We start from the raw sequence: 23,121 nt of genomic DNA, 5'->3' as shown, positions 1-23,121 counted from the left end.
TTGGATGTTGTTGGGGCCAGTAATGATGTTGTCCGGGTGTATGTGGCAGCAAAGTTGGCATCTGGGTTTATTGCAGGCTCTGGTACCAGTGTCCATGTTAAGTCTGGTGGTTGTATTATTGTGGGTGAGGAGTTGTTTAAGATTGGGTGGCTGTCTGTAGGCAATGAAAGGTCTTCCTCCCAGAGCTTGAGAAAGGGAGCTGTCATTGTCCAGGAGAGGCTGTAGATCTCTGATGATGCGTTGTACTGTTTTAACTTGGGAGCTGTATGTGATGACTAGTGGTGTTCTGTTATTTTCTTTTTTGGGTCTGTCTTGCAGCAGGTTCTCCCTAGGTATCAGTCTGGCTCTGTTGATCTGTTGTTTAACTTCATCAGGTGGATATTTTAGTTCTAAAAAGGTTTGCTGTAGATCTCTTAGGTGAGATTCTCTGTCTGTAGAGTTGGAACAGATGCGGTTGTAACGTAGGGCCTGGCTGTATACGATGGATTGTTTGGTATGTTTGGGATGGTAGCTAGAAGCATGTAGATATGTTTGTCGGTCAGTTGGTTTTCTGTATAAGGTGGTGTCTATACGTCCATCCTGTATTTTTATAGTAATGTCCAAAAAATGTATTTCTTGCATAGATTGGTTCATTGTTAGGTTGATGGTGGGGTGAAAGTCATTGAATGTCTGGTGGAAGGTTTCCAGGGTCTGTTGTCCATGTGTCCAGATAATAAAAATATCGTCAATGTATCGCAGGTACAAGAGAGGTTTGAGTGGGTAGGAGTTTAGGAAACGTTGTTCTAAATCTGCCATGAAGATGTTGGCATACTGTGGGGCCATGCGGGTGCCCATGGCTGTGCCGCTGATCTGGAGGAACAGGTCATCACCAAATTTGAAGTGGTTGTGGGTAAGGACAAAGTGGCAGAGTTTGGTAGCAAAGTCCGCTGTGTAGCCTGTGTGTAGCCTGTTGTAAATTAATTTGTAGCCTGGGGGGATTACCGCGCCCCACGGTGTGGACTGTCCCTGAGAATCGTAGACTGTCCCTGGGACAGGTGAGGGTGCTGATCCCTTACAGTGGTGCCTCGCTAGACGAAATTAATTCGTTCCACGGGTCAATTCGTGTAATGAATTTTTCATCTAGCGAGTCCCAGTTTCCCAGAGGAATGCATTGAAACTTAATCAATGCGTTCCTATCATAGCTGCCAAGTTTTCCCTTTTCTCACGAGGAAGCCTATTCAGCATAAGGGAATTTCCCTTAAAAAAAGGGAGAACTTGGCAGCTATGGTTCCTATGGGCTCTGGGCGACTGGCGGCGGCATGCAACGGGGCTTCGGAGGTGGTCTCCAAAGACCCGTCCGATGCCGCCTTGCCTGCCTTCCCCGGCATGGGGCGCAGCTTCGGAAACCTCCAAAGCTGCGCCCCATGCTGGCCATGCGCGGCGAGAGGCAGCGGCGGGAGAAGAGCTTCTCCTGCCGCCGCCTGCCACCTGCCTTCCCCGGCATTTGCCGCAGCTTCGGAGAATTTGGTTCCTTATCTAATTTATGAAGTGTTGATTTTTGAAATGAAATTCTATGCTTTTCAAATATCGTGTTTGAAAATGATAATAATGCATGCTTTAAGTCAAAATAAAAAAATTTAATTATTGATTATAAGGCACCATTTCGTTGTATGTTTCCATTTCGTTTGGAAAGATCACGTTGATGTTGGTTTGTGTCCCACTGTCTCCACCCTGGCCCACCACCTGAGGATACCAGTTGCTGCAGCATCTGGCTAGGCTGGCTAAGCAATGGACATTCTGTTTATTTTAATGAACTGAATAGCATGAAAGATTATGAGTCATGGGGGCATGGAGAGTGCGTGTATTAACAGCGCTTGGTTTATATTTTTAGTTGCTATTTTGTTAAATTTGTTAATACTGTTTTATAGACTATAAATGCTTTGTCAATCATATACAGTGGAACCTCGGTTTACGAACACCTCGGGTTACGAACTTTCGGTTTACGAACAACCGAAACCCGGAAGTAAGTAACCCGAGGTGTTCGAGGTCTAGGATGGCCTCCACCAAGGCCTGGAGCGAAGTCCCGGCCTCCGCTAAGCCACCCAAGCCTCTGTGGCTGCGCTGCAGCACCGGAGGCCCTCAGATGGCTTAGCGGAGGCCGGCCCTTCGCGGAGGTCCCGATCCAAGCCCGGGCCTTCTCAGAGGTCCGGATCAAAGCCCCGGCCTCCACGAAGCCATCCGAGGCTGCGCTGCAGCTACGGAGCCTCGGATGGCTTCGCGGAGGCCGGGGCTTCGCTCCGGACCTCCGCGGAGGCCCCGATCCAAGCCTGCTTCCCTTCTCCCCCCCCCCGCCCACCCCCAGACTTCCCTCTTCTTCTCTAGGCGGCCGCTGGTTTTCTCCCCTTCGCCGCTTCAGTTCGCATCCGCCTTTCCCCCCATCCACCAGCCATTTTGCCCTTCCCGGGGCCTGTGACAGGCCGCCCTTAAAGGGGCTGCACCCTCCATGCGACTTGCCCCAAGGCCCCGCGAGGGTTGGGAGGCTGTGTTGCGCGCAGGGGTGTGGTGGGGGTTGCGTCCCAACAATTGCTAAGGAGCAGCCCCTGGGGTCTTCTCGGGATCTTCCAGATCCCTTGGGATATGTCGTTGCAGGGGGTTCAGCTAGATGACCCTGGGGGGGCCCTTCCAGCTCTAAGATCATGGGAACTTGGAGCGTCCTACAGAGGCCCCGCAATTGGCCTCCAGCTGCAGAGGCCCAGAGGCCCCCGCAACTGCCCCACAGGATGATGCCCAGCAGGTAGCTTCCCAGCCCCAAAGTTAGGTAAGAAAACACTTTGTTTTTTGCTTTTGTGACTGTGGTTTGTGACTTTATTTTTCTGACTTGTTTTTGTGACTGTGTGGAACCCAGTTCAGCTACTGGTTGATTGTGTGGCTGCAGAAATGGATAAAAGTGCAGTACATTGATTATTGCCTTCATTTTATGGATCAATGGTCTCATTAGACAGTAAAATTTGTGTTAAAATGCTGTTATAGGGGGTGTTTTTCATCATCTAGAACGGATTAATCCACTTTCCATTACTTTCAATGGGAAAGTTTGCTTCAGTTTATGAACGCTTCAATTTATGAACAGACTTCCGGAACCAATTGTGTTCATAAACTGAGGTACCACTGTAATATGACTTTTGCTGTAAATGTAATGTTTAGCATATTTTTGTTGCCGCTTTGTTAATACAGTGGTACTTTGGGTTACAAACTCCGCTAACCTGGAAGTAGTACCTCAGGTTGAGAACTTTGCCCCAGGATGAGAATGGAAATTGTGCGCCAGCGGGCAGCAGCAACGGGAGGCCCCATTAGTGCTGACCAGGACTCTCCTGCTGTGAGTGCCTACAGGCCCTGTCCCTGCCTCTCTCCATCTGGCCCAGGGCGGGGCCTGGGGGGGGGCCTCATAGGAACTGCTGCCACTGCTCTTCTGCTGGTGCTGCCCAGGGGAACTTAGAACAGCACAAAGTTCTTTTTAAAATGTTCTTTTTAATTTATGTTTTTTATTTTTTTGGTGTGGTAGGTGGGAGTGATTTTTAGTTGGGTTTGGGGTTTTGTTTAATTTTGGTATATTTGTAATTTTTACTGTTCTTGGTTTTTATTTTGTTTTTTGTTTTTTTGTTTTTATTTTGTTCTGTTTTTTGCTGCTTTTTTAAATAGAGGTTTTTATCTTGTTTTTAAGGGGAGGGGCCAGGGCTGCCCAGGAGGGGGTCCCAGCCAACAAAATGACTGGGGCAGATTCCACAGGGGGGGGGGATGCACTGGGACAACCAATCTCAGTGGTCACGGGTAGGAGAAGGAGTTATGCTAAGACCAGACCATGTCATTACCGAGGAGGCAGGTTTAGTCGTTGTTTGAGGACTATCCCTGCCTCCGCGTCTGGTCCTGACCGGACGGATACTGTAATCGGCAAGGGATACGCACATGATCTGAAGTTGCTGCTGTGCAATGCCAGGCCAATGATGAATAAGACCACTGCCATCCACGACCTGATTGTGGATGGAGGATTTGATCTGGCATGTGTGACAGAGACCTGGTTGGATGAAGCAGATGGGCCTGTCCTTGCCGCTGCTTGTCCACCAGGTTTCTCTTACGCACAGCAACCCAGACCATCTGGGTGGGGAGGGGGGGGTTGCAGTGATTTTTAGGAAGTCATTAGTTTGCACCAGGCGTCCTATTGGTAAGACCGAGTTTTCTGAGTGCATGTTCTGGAAGTTGGGCAATAGGGGCAGTACAGGATTCCTTTTGGTGTACCGACCTCCCCACTGCACCAAGGATTCCCTGCCCGAGCTGCTTCAGGTCATGTCGGATGTGCTCCTGGAGACACCTAGCTTGGTTGTCTTAGGGGAGTTTAACATCCATGCCGACACGACCTTACAAGGAGCTGCTCGGGACTTCGTGGAAAGCATGGCCTCCATGGGGCTGTCCCTGAATAAGGTTTGCTGGAAAAAATGATTAAACAGTAAAAGTTCCTACACAAGTGTTAATTGATGTTAATTGTCCAGCAAAATCTGTGAGGGGGTGTTCGGTTTCTGATAATTGGTTCTCATGGGAAACTTACAGATTCTTGCTTCACACAATTAACTCAAGGCAGTGTCAATTTACTCTTGGCAGAAAGCCAAGGTCTGCCTGGCCTGGCAACAACTCTCTGATTGGTTAATGGCCAGCACTGAACTCTGTTATCTAGGAATGCTAGCACAGTTGTTTCTTGTGGGTGTTAGGAGTAGGAGTGCTGTGTATGGTTGGAGAGAGAGAGAGAGAGAGAGTAAGGATTTATTTTGCTTTGCTTTATATGCAGAAACTGCTGGCTTTATTTTCTTTTAATAAATCCTTTAAATAGTTATTCTGCATCTAGCTGACTAGTCATTTCCACCTCAAGTAGCTTCTGCGCTGTGCAGGAAAACTCTGCTACGTTTGGGCTAAAGCCACTAGAGCTAGGCCTGACACTTCAAAATTCTAAGAGGCAGACTCCACCGTGGGAGCAGGGCCGGGGCGAGAAAGTGATGGAGCCCTGTCTAGTCATGTTTAATGGGATAAATTTCAATCTTTTACCTCCGAGGATGTGGACAGGCTGCTTGGACGAGTGAAACCGACCACATGTCTCCTTGACCCTTGCCCATCCTGGCTAATAAAAGTGAGCCGGGAAGGGCTGGGTGATGGGCTCCGTGGGGTGGTAAATGATTCCCTCTATGAGGGAGTATTCCCAGACCCACTGAAAGAGGTGGTCATTAAACCGCTTCTTTAAAAAAAACATCTTTAGACCCGGCAAATGTGGCCAATTATCGCCCAGTCTCAAATCTACCATTCTTGGGCAAGGTGATTGAGCGAGTGGTTGCTGAACAACTCCAAGCACGCCTGGAAGAAGCGGACCATTTGGATCCCTTCCAATCGGGATTCAGGCCTCATCACGGGACTGAAACTGCCTTGGTCGCGCTGATTTATTATCTCTGGCGGGCTAAGGACAAAGGTGAGAGCTGTTTCCTAGTTCTGCTGGATCTCTCAGAGGCCTTTGATACAATCAACAATAACATCCTTCGGGACCGTCTAGAGGGGTTGGGAGCTGGGGGGACTGTCATATAGTGGTTCCACTCCTTCCTCCTGGGCCGTGTTCAGAAAGTGGTGGTGGGGGATGAGTGTTCAGACCCCTGGGCTCTCCCTTGGGGGGTGCCTCAGGGTTCCGTCCTCTCCCCCATGCTTTTTAGCATCTATATGAAGCCGCTGGGAGAGATCACCAGGGGGGTTGGGCTGGGTGTTCATCAGTATGCGGATGACACCCAACTCTATCTCTTTTTTAAATCAGAACCAGTGAAGGTGGTGAAGGTCCTGTGTGAGTGTCTGGAGCGGTTGGAGGATGGATGGCGGCTAACAGATTGAGGTTGAATCCTGACATGACAGAAGTACTGTTTTTGGGGGACAGGGGGCGGGCGGGTGTGGGGGACTCCCTGGTCCTGAATGGGGTCACTGTGCCCCTGAAGGACCAGGTGGGCAGCCTGGGAGTCATTTTGGACTCACAGCTGTCCATGGAGCCACAGGTTAATTCTGTGTCCAGGGCGGCTGTCTGTCACAGGGGTCCCCAAACTAAGGCCCAATCGCCTTCTAAATCCGGCCCGTGGACAGTCCAGGAATCAGCATGTTTTTACATGAGTAGAATGTGTTCTTTTATTTAAAATGCATCTCTGGGTTATTTGTGGGGCTGCCTGGTGTTTTTACATTAGTAGAATGTGTCCTTTTATTTAAAATGCATCTCTGGGTTATTTGTGGGGCATATGTTTAGGGAAGTTTTTAATCTGTGATATTTTAATGTATTTTGGTATTGTTGGAAGCCGCCCAGAGTGGTGGGGGAAACCCAGCCAGATGGTCAGGGTATAAATAATAAATAATAATAATTAGCGAAAGCGCGCCTCAGGTACCACTGTAGCGTTTTCTAGGCTATAATTGTTTTTACTGATGATTTGTTAGGCTGAAAGAGCTGCTCAATGCCCCCATGCTGGGTCTGAATACAAAACACTCTAAAAACTTGGGGAACCTGCAGCCCAGACCTCCTACAAACCCAAAGGAGCAGCAATCTTATCTCCTTCAGAAATGTTACCAAAAATAGCCTAAGTGCATGGACAAGAGTCCATGTGAAAGCTGTGCAAACATCCTTTCTTATCTTCTCTTCACTCTGTGAGATTAGACGACTTCCAGGTGCACACAGGACTCCGCATTCTCAGTGAGGCCAGCTTGAGAGAAGAGAACATGCTGTGGTTGGGTTGCAGTTTACTGCTGGCGGCTCTTGCAGGTACAACCCCCCCCCCAAAAAAAATCAGGACAGTTTATCTGCCCAAGAATAGTCATGAAATGTTGGGTGAGGATGAACAAAACTACAGTACAGAAGCTGGAATGCAAATTCATGGCCATCAATCCAGAAGAGGGCTAAGATTTCAGCGTGCAAGTAGAGGTGTCCTGGCAACAGAGGAGGGGAAGGAGAACCAGGCAGTTAAGCCAGGAAATAGAAATACAGGAGGGCTATCTCCATTGTCAGCCATACTCAGATTTAACCCACTGATATTAATGGGCATGCCTAACTAAGTCCACTGATTTCAGTGGGACTACTCTGAGTATTACTTAGTTGGATACAACCCCAAAACCCATTCTCTACACTGACCATTCAGACTATTCACCCAGTCCCACTTTATTAAAAAAGCTAAGTGGTGTTAGACTTTCCATAGCAGCATTTGGTCAATATGTGCTGTGCATCACTGAATTTGTTCAGTGTGTGAAACTGACTTATCCCTAAGCAACTTGGTCCCAAAGTACCTTGAGACTCCAGAGTACTTACTTTCCAACTTGACCACCAAGATCTGTTGATGGGGCACTTCTGTTGGTCCCCTCACCCCAATGAACCCTGAGGTTTAGCTGGACGTCATTAGGGATTGAGCCTTTGGTGTGGCAGCCACTGCCCTGTGGAACTCCCTGCCACCAAGAGCCATCCATCCCTTCAGACATCTTTTGAAAACTTTAATGTTTAGACATGCCTTTGTAATATGAATCTTCTTTCATAGAATTGTAGTGTTGAAAGGGACCCCTAGGGTCATCTAGTTCAATCCCCTGCAAGGCAGAAATCTCAACTCTGTGAACTAATTAGTATTTATTGGCATTTTAATGATGTTTTCATGCTGATTTTATTCTCATATATAGTACTCCACATTTTGTGTGTGTGTGTGTGCAAGTGTAAGAAAATAAATTAACAGCTCATATCAGAATAATCAAAAGCAGTCAATTATTTGGGCTGATTGTACAAAGAGGAAATGTCACTATTATATGGGGCAAACCAGCAGTGTACTTTATAGTTACCTGTTATAGTTACTGTTTTGAAATACTTTACAATAATACATTATGATCTTTCCTGTGGTTTAAAATCATGGCTTTTATTTTAGCAGTATGAATGATGGTATGTAGAACTCTGGCAGAAATTAATCAGAAATTAAGCCAGCCACACTTACTTGCAATGTGAGACCAATTCAAAGGATTCCTATGCAGGGAGATGGAGGTGGAAAGCAGGAGATGGTGGCAAAAAGTTGAGCCTTTGTTTACTAGCAGGAAGAGATTGCATGCAGTGCCCTCAACTAGCTAGTCTGGGTGGCAGATGTCATGGGATAGGCTGGATCACTATTTCCTGAGTTCACAAGACCACATTGCATTTTAACATGCTCCTAACCATTGAAAAAGTCTTGATTTTTCCCCTCTACCAATTATATATTGAGCTGTTGCAGCTGCTGAGAAGTTGGTTGGTAGTGCCAAGTGCCAACAAGATTCTGTGCCGTGGCAAGTCTCCCTCCAGTCAGTGCACCAGGTCTGCAGTGGGGCCCTCATCAGCCAAGAATGGGTGTTGTCCTCAGCTCAATGCAGCAGGAGGTGGGTATAAGCCTGCTTCACACCCTTTGCACACAATCTGTTTCCCACAGAGAATAAAGTCCATTCTCTGTTGTTGGCTGCTCTGTTCTCATTTGAAATGGGAGGGCAAACTTTCCTCAACTTGTGCATTTGACTGCCTGCCTGCAAGAATCCTTGAGGGTGAGCAAGGAATCTTTCAACCCAGGCTGAGGCAGAAAAACTATAGGGAGAACACTATTGACCCACCTTCTCTCCTTCCAGCAGCCCAGACCACATGACAGTCTGGCTTGGCCTACAAGTCCCTGAGACTCCTCCTAAGGAGAAGCAACAGGTCATTGCTGCTGCCAAGCTGGTCCCTCATAAGCAGTTCAACAACTACACACTGGACTATGACATTATGCTCATCAAGCTTGCACAACCAGCTGTCCTGGGTGCGCTTGTGCAGCCCATCAGTTTGCCCAGCCAATGTGTCATAGTTGGGACCCAGTGCCTGGCTTCAGAATGGATCAGCAGCAACCGTGAGTACAGAGAGGGTGGTGCTGAGAGACTAACCAGGACCAGCAACAAGTGTGACAGACTGGAGCAGGGGGCTGCTGGAAGATGCCCCTCTTCGTGGCCATGGGGGATTATGGTTGGGACGTGCAAGGGGGCACTGAAGTTCCTTAGTGATGCACGGGATAAATGACACCATGCAAAAAGGGAAGGGTAGATGAACGGCAAATGTTGGGAGGGAGGCATCAACAATTCATTGAACCATGATAGATTCATGGCAGGTGGCAGTGCCCCCTTGAAGCAGAAAGAACTCAAGGAGAGAGGGCTGAGGCCTGAGCATAAGAGTCTTCCTCCTGCCTTGCCCCAGGCAGCTGCTCATGATCAACATATTTTGGGCTTACAGCTGGTGGAACAGACAACCTTCTGCAGTGTTCCTACCTTCCAGTCACATCTGATGCCACGTGCAACAATGTCTACCCAGGACGGTTCACTGACAGGATGCTTTGTGCTGGACAGCTGGACAGCAGCCAAGATGCCTGCCAGGTGAGGCTATTCTCTTTTTACTGGTAAGTCCAGTGATGGGGTGGGGGTGGGGGTGGGAGCAGACAAGCAGAGGCATACCTTGACTCCCTTGTGACCTTGGCCAGAAGCTGTATCAGTACATCTGAAGCTGGGAGAAACCATGGACCAGAAACTCAAAAAGTTTGCTTTTTGTCACCTTTCATGCACTGCCTGTGATTTCCTCCATGACCACCAGAACTGCTCTTCTTCCTCTCTCCCTCCCTCTCTTCCTGCAACTCTCACCTGCTGTCTCTATCTTTCTTCTCTCCAAGCGCCACTTGGCGCTCCACTCACAGTTTCAATAGCACCACTGGCCAACCTGGGAGATGGTCCTGCAGGGCTGATGAGAGGGGTGCCTAGAGGAGCCTACATGCCTTGCCTGGCCTCCTAGATGAGCATGTGTGCTCTGAGCCACTCCAAGCCATGGTTGAGAGGTGTGGTTTTGGTGGCCCCTTGGGCATGCACTTTTTGGTGGGAGGCAAGATCATATAGGTGTCCCTGACTTTGAGTTCAGTAACATGGTCTAATTATGTGCATCCACACACACCATAGATGAATGCTTCCCATCCAAATCACTCACAAGCTGCCCACCCAAATCACTCACAAGCACAAGCATGCTCCATGTGGACAGGCTGCTTAGACGAGTGAAACCAACCACCTGTCTCCTTGACCCTTCCCATCCTGGCTAATAAAAGCGAGCCGGGAAGGGCTGGGCGATGGGCTCCGCGGGGTAGTAAATGCTTCCCTCTATGAGGGAGTATTCCCAGACCTGCTGAAAGAGGCAGTCATTAAACCGCTTCTTAAAAAAACATCTTTAGATGCAGCTAATATGGCCAACTATCGCCCAGTCTCAAATCTTCCATTCTTGGGCAAGGTGATTGAGCGAGTGGTTGCTGAACAACTCCAGGCATACCTGGAAGAAGCGGACCATTTGCATCCCTTCCAGTCGGGATTCAGGCCTCATCATGGGACTGAAACAGCCCTGGTCGCACTGGTTGATGATCTCCGGCGGGCTAGAGACAAAGGTGAGAGCTGCTTCCTAGTTCTGCTGGATCTCTCAGCGGCTTTTGACACCATCGACCATAACATCCTTCTGGACCGTCTAGAGGGGTTGGGAGCTCCTTCCTCCTGGGCCGTGTTCAGAAAGTGGTGGGGGGGGGATGAGTGTTCAGACCCCTGGGCTCTCACTTGTGGGGTGCCTCAGGGTTCTGTCCTCTCCCCCATGCTTTTTAACATCTACATGCAGCCGCTTGGAGAGATCATCAGGGGGTTTGGGCTGGGTGTTCATCAGTATGCGGATGATACCCACCTCTACCTCTCTTTCAAATCAGAACCAGTGAAGGCAGTGAAGGTCCTGTGTGAGTGCCTGGAGGCGGTTGGAGGAGGGATGGCGGCTAACAGATTGAGGTTGAATCCTGACAAGACAGAAGTACTGTTCGTGGGAGACAGGAGGCGGGCAGGTGTGGAGGATTCCCTGGTTCTGAACGGGGTAACTGTGCCCCTGAAAGACCAGGTGCGCAGCCTGGGAGTCATTTTGGACTCACAGCTGTCCATGGAGGCGCAGGTCAATTCTGTGTCCAGGGCAGCTGTCTATCAGCTCCATCTGGTACGCAGGCTGAGACCCTACCTGCCTGCAGACTGTCTAGCCAGAGTGGTGCATGCTCTAGTTATCTCCCGCTTGGACTACTGCAATGCGCTCTAAGTGGCGCTACCTTTGAAGGTGACTCGGAAACTACAACTAATCCAGAATGCAGCAGCTAGACTGGTGACTGGGAGCGGCCGCCGAGACCACATAACACCGGTCTTGAAATATCTACATTGGCTCCCAGTACGTTTCCGAGCACAATTCAAAGTGTTGGTGTTGACCTTTAAAGCCCTAAATGGCCTCGGTCCAGTATACCTGAAGGAGCGTCTCCACCTCCATCATTCTGCCCGGACACTGAGGTCCAGCACCAAGGGCCTTCTGGCGGTTCCCTCGTTGCGAGAAGCCAAGTTGCAGGGAACTAGGCAGAGGGCCTTCTCGGTGGTGGCGCCTGCCCTGTGGAATGCCCTCCCAACAGATGTAAAAAGGGAAAACAACTACCAGACTTTTAGAAGACATCTGAAGGTAGCCCTGTTCAGGGAGGCTTTTAATGTTTAATAGATTGTGTTTTATTTTTCTGTTGGAAGCCGCCCAGAGTGGCTGGGGAGACCCGGCCAGATGGGCGGGGTATAAAGAAATTATTATTATTATTATTAAGCAGAACAAAACAACAAAGTATAATATACAAAAAGCCATGTACAAAATCCTCCCCATATCAAAGTTAAATAGCATTTATGTAATTCCCACATTATTGAGAGGGACAGAGGGGCTGTAAGTCCCTTCCACAAGCCAACAGTGGAAGGGTAATTCTCCAGCTGCAAGAGCCAACCTCTTGGGACCACTCAGGAGGTACTTGAGGCTGGGGAAAGCCTCACACAGCTCCCTCTCTCCTGCTGCAGGCAGTGCTCCATGGCCTGAGAGTTCAGATAGCAACAGTGAGAAATTGCCATGATTTGATCCTGTCCCCTGGGGAGTCCTACAGCTGTTGTCTATGTCTTAGGGAGATGTGGGCAGCCCCCTGGTGTGTGAAGAAGCCCTCCAAGGACTGCTGTCCTGGAAGAAAAGCTGCAGTGAAGAGAACCGGCTGGGGCTGTACACCAAGGTCTGCATCTTTGAAGACTGGATCCACTACACAATTGCCAACAACTGAAGAGCAATAAAGCCAGATTGAGCTCTGATCTGGTATCTCGCTGCTCTGAGAGAGGCCCAGTGATCTGGCACCACCAGCAATGCAAGGACTATCTCTTCTTTTTGGCGATCACTCGTAGCTGAGTAAGATTGTCTTCCATAAACACGGTTTTAACAATGAGTCCGTAGGTGACTGTGGAGTCCAATTCTGGATCCACACGTCCTTCCACAGTGGGGACATTGGTTTCTGGACGGGAGTTGATCACGGTGTGGATTTGCCAAGCGTGCCTTCCTCTTAGCACATTTCTTAGCAAGGAATATATAGGCCCGGCTGCTGTGGAAGAGAAGGCTTCTAGGAAGTCTACCCGCCAGTCTGCTCACCAGCAGACGGCTCATGGCTGAGGCAAGGGAGCAGAATCTAATGATTTGCTCCCTCACTCCTCAGCTTCTGGCACACCTCCTTGAATGGCTTGATTTCACATTATGGTAGATGTTGGTTAGGTTTTACCATGTAGGTGCGGGAATATATTAACTATATTTTATTCCTCCACAAACCCATGTGTGGGGGCCAACAGACAAAACATCAGCTTATCGCTTGTGTTTAGAAGCACAGTGCTGAGCATCTTAAGCAGTGAAACAAAAGTACAGGAATTAGCCTTTAGGTTGATCTCCCCCTTCTGTTACCCTGTTTATTATAGAAGCAGGCCACAGACTGAAAACTATGTTTAACATATATAGTTTACTCACAGTCAAGCACCTGTCCTTAGCAACAACAGCAGTAAAAATAAATGCAGGTAAAATACTTGTATTTGCAGTGAAAGCAGCCTCAGGCATGAGCCTGAAGCTGGAGCAAGCAGATACAAGTCTGCTCCCATTGGCTGGTTGAAGAGAGAGAGAAGGAACAGAAAAGACTTCTTTGCTTCTTCCCTCCCAAGAGAGGAGGGGAAATGAAATAACACAGAGCCTTCTCTACCAATTGCATTGGTCTGAGTCCACCTAATCAATACTGCTCTGTGATTTTAATCCCTACACATGCTTACTAGTAAGAATATGCATTTTTAGATTTGATTTCTTAACTCCCACAATATTTACTCCATAGAGCAGTTTTGTTAGCATCCCAGCCTTCCATGACCTAACACAGTCAAAGCTCCATAAAAGACCATACCCCACCAGCACCCACCTAGAGCTGGCTCTGAAGTGCTTGTTTGGGAAGTGAGGCACTTGGGGTGCTCAGAGGCCCTACCCCTCCAATGGATGCGAGTGGCAGAGCTGCTGATTCCCATACCCCCTAAGGTACCCATCTCATACACCCCTCTGTGACTTCACTGTTTCTGCCAAGAAAGTGCCTGGTAGCCGTGGAGGCACAACTTCTTCAGCTCTTAGAATCATAGAATCATAGAGTTGGAAGAGACCACAAGGGCCATCCAGTCCAACCCCCTGCCAAGCAGGAAACACCATCAAAGCATTCCTGACAGATGGCTGTCAAGCCTCTGCTTAAAGACCTCCAAAGAAGGAGACTCCACCACACTCCTTGGCAGCAAATTCCACTGCTGAACAGCTCTTACTGTCAGGAAGTTCTTCCTAATGTTTAGGTGGAATTTTCTTTCTTGTAGTTTGAATCCATTGCTCCGTGTCCGCTTCTCTGGAGCAGCAGAAAACAACCTTTCTCCCTCCTTTATATGACATCCTTTTATATATTTGAACATGGTTATCATATCACCCCTTAACCTTCTCTTCTCCAGGCTAAACATACCCAGCTCCCTAAGCCGTTCCTCATAAGGCATCGTTTCCAGGCCTTTGACCATTTTGGTTGCCCTCTTCTGGACACGTTCCAGCTTATCAGTATCCTTCTTGAACTGTGGTGCCCAGAACTGGACACAATACTCCAGGTGAGGTCTGACCAGAGCAGAATACAGTGGTACTATTACTTCCCTTGATCTAGATGCTATACTCCTATTGATGCAGCCCAGAATTGCATTGGCTTTTTTAGCTGCTGCATCACACTGCTGACTCATGTCAAGTTTGTGGTCAACCAAAACTCCTAGATCCTTTTCACATGTACTGCTCTCAAGCCAGGTGTCTCCCATCCTGTATTTGTGCCTTTCATTTTTTTTGCCCAAGTGTAGTACTTTACATTTCTCCTTGTTAAAATTCATCTTGTTTGCTTTGGCCCAGTTGTCTAATCTGTTAAGGTCATTCTGAAGTGTGATCCTGTCCTCTGGGGTGTTAGCCACCCCTCCCAATTTGGTGTCATCTGCAAACTTGCTCAGGATGCCCTCAAGCCCATCATCCAAGTCATTGATAAAGATGTTGAACAAGACTGGGCCCAAGACAGAACCCTGTGGCACCCCACTAGTCACTACTCTCCAGGATGAGGAGGAGCCATTGATGAGCACCCTTTGGGTTCGGTCAGTAAGCCAGCTACAAATCCACTGAATGGTAGCATTGTCTAGCCCACATTTTACCAGCTTCTTTACAAGAATATCATGGGGCACCTTGTCAAAGGCCTTGCTGAAATCAAGATAGGCTACATCCACAGCGTTCCCTTCATCTACCAGGCTTGTAATTCTGTCAAAAAATGAGATCAGATTAGTCTGACATGACTTATTTTTCAGGAACCCATGCTGACTTTTAGTGATCACAGAGTTTCTTTCTAGGTGCTCACAGACTGTTTGCTTAATGATCTGCTCTAGAATCTTTCCTGGTATTGATGTCAGGCTGACTGGGCGGTAATTGTTTGGGTCCTCTCTTTCCCCCTTTTTGAAAATAGGGACAACATTTGCCCTCCTCCAGTCTGCTGGAACTTCGCCTGTTCTCCAGGAATTTTCAAAGATTATTGCCAGTGGTTCTGAAATCACCTCTGCCAGTTCTTTTAATACTCTTGGATGTAGTTCATCTGGCCCTGGAGACTTGAATACATCTAAACTAGCCAAGTATTCTTGTACTACCTCCTTACTTATTCTGGGCTGTGTTTCCCCTGCTGAATCATCTGCTCCCTATTCTTCAGGTCGGGCGTTTTTTTCTTTCTTGGAGAAGACTGAGGCAAAGAAGGCATTGAGGAGTTCTGCCCTTTCTCTGTCCCCTGTTTGCATTTCACCATCTTCTCCTCTGAGTGACCCCACTGTTTCCTTGTTTTTCCTTTTGCTACGGACATACCCATAAAAGCCCTTTTTGTTGCTTTTAACCTCTCTGGCGAGCCTGAGTTCATTCTGTGCTTTAGCTTTTCTGACTTTGTCTCTACACGTGCTGGCTATATGTTTGAAATCCTCTCTGGAGATTTCCCCCCTTTTCCATTTTTTGTACATATCCCTTTTAAATCTTAACTCAGTCAAAAGTTCTTTAGATAGCCAGCCTGGCTTCTTTAGGCACCTTCCATGTTTCCGTCTCATTGGTATTGCCTGAAGTTGTGCTTTTAATATCTCCCTTTTAACAAACTCCCAACCATCATGAACTCCCTTCCCTTTTAGTATTACTGTCCATGGGATTTCACCCAGCGTTTCCCTAAGTTTTCTGAAGTCGGCTTTCTTAAAGTCTAGAATTTGGACCTTAGTATGCTTGGTTGCTCCTTTCCACTGGATAATATCCAGAAGAGCATGGTCACTCCCACCTAATGATCCTGCCACTTCTACCCCACTAACCAAGTCATCACTATTGGTTAGGACCAGATCTAAAATGGCTGATCCTCTTGTTGCTTCTCCCACTTTCTGGACAATGAAGTTGTCTGCAAGGCCAGTGAGGAATCTGTTCAACCTTATGCTCTTGGCTGAGTTTGACATCCAACAAATATCAGGATAGTTGAAATCCCCCATTACTACTACCGTGTTTCTCATATTATAAGACATGTCTTATATTTATTTTTTCCTCAAAAAAACACACTATGGCTTATTTTCAAGGGATGTCTTATTTTTTTCCCTCCTCCTCCTGCCGCGGCCGGCATTGCTGCTATTTTCCCCTCTCTCCCTGGGCCATGTCGTTCAACTGGGAGGACAGAAGAGATGACAATTTGTGCATCTAATTGCTTCAACTTCCTGCCCAGAGCCTCATAATCATTTTTGATCTTCTGTAAGCTATGGCTTGCAGTGTCATTGGTTCCCACATGCACCAAAAGGAAGGGGTATTTGTCGGTGGGTTTTATGATTCCTTGCAGCCGTTCTGTTACATCTTTGATCTTGGCCCCAGGTAGACAGCACACCTCTCGAGACATCTTGTCAGGCCCACAGATTACTGCTTCTGTACCCCTCAGTAGGGAATCCCCAATCACCACTACACGCCTCTTCATAGGCTTGGTTGGGATTCTTCCATGTGCTGTCCCTTCCAAGGTTACCTGCATATTCCCAGAGGACTGACTTGGTTGCTCGTCTTCATATTCCTCATCAACTGTGATGAGGGAGAGATCCTCAGGTGGAGTCTGTTTCTCGTCTTCCATGAGCACTTCAAAATGGTTGTGTAATTCTAAGCACTCAGAGCGATCCCTGGGACTTCTACTTCTATGAGTCACGTTCCTCCATACATCTGGCTGTTGTGTTGGGGAACTGACCTCCTCCTCAGGGAGATCCCCTGTCTCCTCCTTGGTGCAGACAGTGTGCTCTGCTGCATCCAAGAAAAGCTCCAGCTCTTTAATTCTCTGGAGCGTAGATACACGCCCCTGAAGCTGCTGCACCTTCTCTTCCAGAAGGGCAACCTTGTTTTCTAGTAGGGCAACCAACTTGCAATTGTTGCAGGTGTAGCTACCCACATCCTTTGGCAAGAAAACAAACATTGCACAGGAATTGCAGGTGACAACGGTTGTTCCCTCCACCTCCATCTTGAAAACCTTGAGGTCAAGGGGGAAAGAGGAAGAGGCCTAGGTCCCCCCTAACAAACGTGTGAGACTTGCTGCCCTAGATCAAAAAGATGGGTCAAACTTCTGCTCCTTCCTCAGTCGCTGCACTCCAAGCTCTGACTAGCTCCGCCCACAGCTAATCACCTGACCCTCCTGACTCACACTTCTAGGTGAAAGGTCACAGCCAGAAACAAACAAGGTCACAGCCAGAAACAAACACCCACACAAGCCTGAACAGTCACCCAAATCCAAGAGGCAGCAGCCCTAGAAAACCAGCACAAGCACACAAACAAGTAAGAAAACAGATAAGCACACAAACTTACTCACACACAGCCCCAAAAGACAAAGCCACAAAACCTACAGAGTGTCTCCCAAGCTCAGCTCACCTTCTGCTCCTTCCTCAGTCGCTGCACTCCAAGCTCTGACTAGCTCTTCATCACAACTGGCTATCAGTTGTACTTAAGGAAGCCATCCAACAGTCCCTTGCCTGAGCTAAGCCAAGCCCCCTTGCCCACCTCACCAGCTTCTTACAGACATCTCAGTTCTGTTTTCCCATCATTGCCAACCACAGAGATGCCAACTGAGAGTGCTCACAAATGGCAAGTTTAGTTGAGTGTGCTCATACGCTGTCACTGTACTGAATGGTGCTCAAAGTAGCATGAACCAAACACCAACTGATTATCAAAACAAAACATCCCTGGAGGTTGCTATTGCTGGTAAAAGCTCTTAACTCTGGGCCTTGATAAACACAGGGTTATGACAGGAGGGATGCATTCCATTGTCTCTGCAGGCAGAGGTGGAGGAAGGTGGGTGCTGGCCACCCCAGGCGTCACCACTGAGGAGGGTGACAAAATGCCGGGCGGCACTCACCACGGGGCCTGCAGCGCGCCCGAGCCACCAGTGTTTAGGACCTCATTAGCAGGACCAGTGGTCAGGGATGATGGGCTTTGTACTCCCACAACATTGGGTGACCCCTGGTGCAGAAAGGCTGCTCTGCACTGACTGGCAACCACTCTCTATCTCACTCGAGGCAGAGATACCTGGATGCATTGGGTTCGCTGATGCGTTTGGTGCAGAAGTTTCCCCTACGCAGGTTGCTCTCTCTGTGGTCTTTGTGATCTTCAAGAACAGGTGAAAAAGCCCACTGCCACAGGACAGAAGTGAAATCAATTGAATCATCTGAAGCAAAATTAACAATAATATAAGGCTACTAGCTGTACCCAGCCACACGTTGCTGTGGCTCATCTGTGACTCCCCCTACTCTGTCCCGACCCATGAACTATTCTGCCCTGCCTCCCTCACCCCCGCTTCATCCCTGTGAGTGCCCCACCCTGTCTCGACCCATGAGGTATCACACACCCCCTCCCCCACCCGACTCATCCCTGTGGCTCCCCCCCCTCTGTCCCGACTCATGACCTATCCCACCCACTCCTCCCGCCACCCCCGGCTCATCCCTGGTGCCTATGTCGGTGTAGCCCAGCCTGCATGTGAGGTATTCGGTGGGGGGGAGGCAACGGTGGGGCATGGGCTGCTTTTTGGCGCAGTGGCGGTGGTGGCACAGCCTGTCTCTGACGGTGGGACATGGGGGGGCTAGGGGCAGGATTCCGGCCTTGGCCTTTGTGAAAGAATGGCCTTTGTGGTGGTTATAGCATGTAGGTTGGTGACGTCACGATCTTGCCTCGGCCTTGGAGACACAGCTTCTGGCTTCTATTTCCCAGCATGCACTTTTCTCTGAGTTGTGAGTTCTGGAACATGGGGTTTTTGAGGTTTTACCTGGTGCAGGTGTGACATCTGTCTACGCAAATGGTATGGGCTCACGTATTCGCATGTGACGTGTCCAAATTTCAACCCTACTGGTCAAGTGGTTTCGGCGAAAAGTGGAGACAAACAAACATGTCCATTTTACACACACACACACACACACACACACACACACACACACATATATATATATGGCTATATGTTGGGAAAGATTGAGGGCACTAGGAGTTGAGGGAACTAGGAGAAGGGGACGACAGAGGACAAGATGGTTGGACAGTGTTCTCGAAGCTACGAACATGAGTTTGACCAAACTGCAGGAGGCAGTGGAAGACAGGAGTGCCTGGCGTTCTATGGTCCATGGGGTCACGAAGAGTTGGACACGACTAAACGACTAAACAACAACAACAACATGGCTATATGCACACTAACTTGAAATAAATTTATTTGAGATGAGAGTGACATTTTGGAACCTGGGTGAAACTATCCTGAAATGGGCAAGTCAGCATACAGGTCTTTTTTTTCTTGGTCTTTACATGGAATGGCTGCAGGTCTGTCCTGCACATTTTTCTGGGAGCACGTCCCAAATTTATGGGCTCAGGGAAAGGCCCAAAGAAAAAATCTATGCCAATCCAGGCTATTTGCTGCAGAAAGGCCTTCATTTGGCACCTACACCCAAGCTAAACACTTTGACAGTTTGCCTCAGATTCTAGAGAATTGTAGGCTTCAGAGACCCCGATTGCAACTGACACTCAGTAACTGTTGCTCATCAGCACCAGAAGTAGGTGTTGTCCCCCCCTCCAATGAAAACCCAAATCTGTTTTTGGAGATCTCCTGACACACCTCAATGCACACCCCCCCTCAGGTTGGGCAGGTGGCCATGTTTCCATTTCCCTATTTCATGGCCGAGAAGCATAGCTATTGCAGGGGGACCTCCATGGACAGATGCAACCAACCAGGGAATGGGCTAGGCTGGGGAGGGGGTAAGTGAAGACCAGAAGCTTCACATGCGTCAACGCTGTGATGCAGCAGCAAAAAAAAAAGGGGGGGGTGCTCTTCTAGGTTGCATCCAGAGAAGTCGAGTGCCCAGATCAAGGGCAGTCTTAGTCCCACTCTCTTCTGCCTTGGTCAGGCCCCACCTGGAATCCTGTGTCCGGTTCTGGGCGCCATAATTTAAGAAGGGTGCTGACAAGCTGGAAGGTGGGCAGAGGAGGGAGACCAAGACGATCCAGGGTCTGGAAGCTAAGCCTGACGTGGAGCGCTTGAAGGAGGTTCACACCGGGGACGGAAGAAGAGTTTGGATTTGATATCCCGCTTTATCACTACCCGAAGGAGTCTCAAAGCTGCTAAGATTCTCCTTTCCCTTCCTCCCCCAAAACAAACACTCTGTGAGGTGAGTGGGGCTGAGAGACTTCAGAGAAGGGTGACTAGCCCAAGGTCACCCAGCAGCTCCATGTGGAGGAGTGAAGACGTGAACCTGGTTCACCAGATTATGAGTCTACCGCTCTTAACTACTACACCACACTGGCTGGAGGGATCGGCTGAGGGCACGTTGTGCAGAGAGCCAACCCAATCCCAAATTGGTCCGCCTCCCCCTCGTTCGCTCTTCCACTGACTCCAGCAGCTTCCCCCATGGATTTTTGTTAGGGGAGGGCATGACTTTTTTTGGGGGGGTCAGCTGCCCCCTGCCCCCTCCTGGCTCTGCCCAGGGTTCCTCCTCCTTTACCCTAACCCTAACCCCTCCACCCCCTTGCTTGGCAAGGGGGGACTCGGCAATGGAGCTCCGCACTGCCCCTCCTCTGGCTGTTTCTTCCCGAGGAGTGTCTAGAATTCCCCTCTCTCTGTCCGGCGTCCATTCTACAGAATTAAATTACTCTGGTGGAGGCCATCTGGGGCTTGGATCAGCAGTCGGATTTCGGCTCCCCATATAAATAAGCTATTAAAGGTAAAGGGACCCCTGACCATTAGGTCGTCGTGATCGACTCTGGGGTTGCGTGCTCATCTCGCATTATTGGCCGAGGGAGCCGGTGTATAGCTTCCAGGTCATGTGGCCAGCATGACAAAGCTTCTGGCAAACCAGAGCAGGACATGGAAATGCCGTTTACCTTCCAGCTGTAGCAGTTCCTGTTTATCTACTTGCATTTTGACGTGCTTTCGAACTGCTAGGTTGGCAGGAGATGGGACCAAGGAACGGGAGCTCACCCCGTCACAGGGATTCGAACCGCCGACCTTCTGATCAGCAAGCCCTAGGCTCAGTGGTTTAACCACAGCGCCACCTGGGTCTCCCTAAATAAGCTATTCACCAGCCATTAAAGACAATCTTCCCTGCCCCAAGGTTTAAAAGCAACTGATCCACATTCTTAGAGGGAAATCGGGGGGGGGGGGTCCTCCAGAATAAATCCTCTCGGGATCCGCCTGGGCTGCTTTGGAGAAAGCACAGAGAGGCCTTCCAAGGGTTAAGAGGAGCTGAGCTGGGTTCCTAGAGGGGACAGGAAACAGTGGGGGAGGGGCAGGTCCTCCAACTCTCTCCTCTCTCTCCCCCCAGAGGGCACAGTGGGGAGAAGGGGGTGCATGGGGGAACCCCAAAGTCCAGGGAGCAGAGAGAAGGCATTGGACAAACCCTACACCAAAGGATAAATGGACATAAAACTCACATCAGGAATCACAAGACAGAGAAACCAGTAGGAGAACACTTCAATCTCCCAGGATATTCTATACAAGATCTCAAAGTAGCTGTTTTATTACAGAAAAATTTCAGAAACAGACTGGAAAGAGATGTTGCTGAATTGCAACTCATTACCAAGCTTAAAACCATGGAGAGACCTGGTATGAACAGAGACATAGGATTCTTATCTCATTATACATGATCAAGCTTTCTTTAGCACCTCAGTCCTTGCTTTTTCCTGCAAGATCAATTGCAGTCATTAATAGTCATTAACAGTCATCAACAGGTTTACCACTCCTATCAGCCCATCACCCATTCCCATCACCCCCACCCTCTGACTATACATAAGGGTCTGGTGACTTCTGTTTCAGTGTATCTGAAGAATACCTATGACAAACTTAGTTGGTCTCTAAGGTGCTACTGGAAGGAATTTTTTAAATGAATTTTTACCTCAGCACTCAGCATTCCATGGTCACTAAGTCTGCTCACTTCTCATTTGGTTGTTCTTCCCTGCCCTTATGATTTATTTTCCTGGTGTTTCTGTTTTGTTTTAGGTTCTGCAAACTTAAACCTGATAAGTCCTTTTTGTGTGTGGATTGTATAAATCCACTCTGTTGTATAAATAAGGACTGGAACTCACAACTCACTGCTGCACTTTGAAAATGCAGGGAATGGAGGCAATAGGCAGAAGGAGGGAGGAATTCAGCAGAGCTGGTGCCAGAGCAGAGCAAGTAGAAGGACCGGCTATAGCAGACACGTCGATTGATCGGTTAATCATGGGATGGATGTTTGTCAATCGCACTATGGCTCATAGGAATTGAAAGAGACGACCCGTTGCCTCCACCCGCTGCCCTCTCCCTTGTCTGCTGGGCAGGGCACCCCCCCCCCCTCAGGCAGCACGGCCAGTCGAGGCTCCGCTTAGCCGGGCTTGCTCATCGCCACCCTTCTCCCCTCCCCTGCTCCTTCCATGCCCTGAAAGGTGCAAGGCACGTGACTCCACCCCTGCAAGCCCCAGCCCAGAACAGGGAGGCGGGGGGAGGAGCAAGGACAAGGCACGTGGGCTCCACACGAGCAGTAGCGCTGCGAAGGGAGCTGTGAGAAGGCAGCGCTTGGAGAGAGACGGTGAGTGACACCCCTCGCCCCTCCCCCCTCTCGCCCTTCTGCTCCTAGTTCTGTATGGACGCTGAACTTTCCCCACTTTTACAGCTCCAGTCTAGCTGCGTTTAGTAAGCCATCGCCGCCCCCCATGTCCCCATGGAACTCATTGTCTGGTAAAGGAGAAATTGGACATGGGGGGGGGCATGTTGGCTTCCCGTGTGCACCAAGGGCCCTGGGAGGGGGTTGGTGGGGGGGGGGTTGTGAGAAGCCCCGGCAGGGCTGGGAAGATTCTCCTGCCTGAAGTTCCTGGAGAGAAGCTGCCAACCTGTGTCAGGAATTAAGGAGGCTCATCTTCCTGCAGTGGGAAGCAAAATGGTGTTTTGCAGGGCTGGACATGGTCCTCCGCTAAGGCCTTGGGGAAGCCAAATATAAGCTCAGCCAAATAGAATATGTTTAAGTTGAAGAATGACAATGGAAGAGTGTGGTTGATCACTGCCAGTTTTTGATACTGGGTCACAGCCTACTTGAAGTTGGGCATACCTGTTCTATATAATCAACTGGTACTCTTTTAGCCCCACAGCAATAATAATAGTAATAATAATAATTGTAATTGTAATTTATTAT

At 48.9% G+C, this 23,121-nt stretch overlaps 1 protein-coding gene across 1 annotated transcript; it reads left to right on the top strand.

Annotated features, from left to right (window-relative positions):
• Positions 1-1,403: 1,403 nt before the first annotated feature.
• LOC118093686 (trypsin-like) lies at positions 1,404-13,668 on the top strand. The gene is made up of 7 exons (XM_060274210.1): positions 1,404-1,506; positions 6,692-6,796; positions 8,271-8,412; positions 8,653-8,909; positions 9,287-9,426; positions 10,319-10,469; positions 12,027-13,668. Exons 1-7 carry the CDS (start codon positions 1,404-1,406, stop codon positions 12,053-12,055), a joined length of 927 nt encoding a protein of 308 aa, XP_060130193.1. The 3' UTR covers positions 12,056-13,668.
• Positions 13,669-23,121: the final 9,453 nt, after the last annotated feature.

This window comes from Zootoca vivipara, chromosome 5 (assembly GCF_963506605.1).
Source record: "Zootoca vivipara chromosome 5, rZooViv1.1, whole genome shotgun sequence".
Taxonomy (NCBI): Eukaryota; Metazoa; Chordata; class Lepidosauria; order Squamata; family Lacertidae; genus Zootoca; species Zootoca vivipara.
The sequence above is the reverse complement of the archived record's forward strand: the minus strand, read 5'-3'. Positions and strand labels throughout refer to the sequence as shown.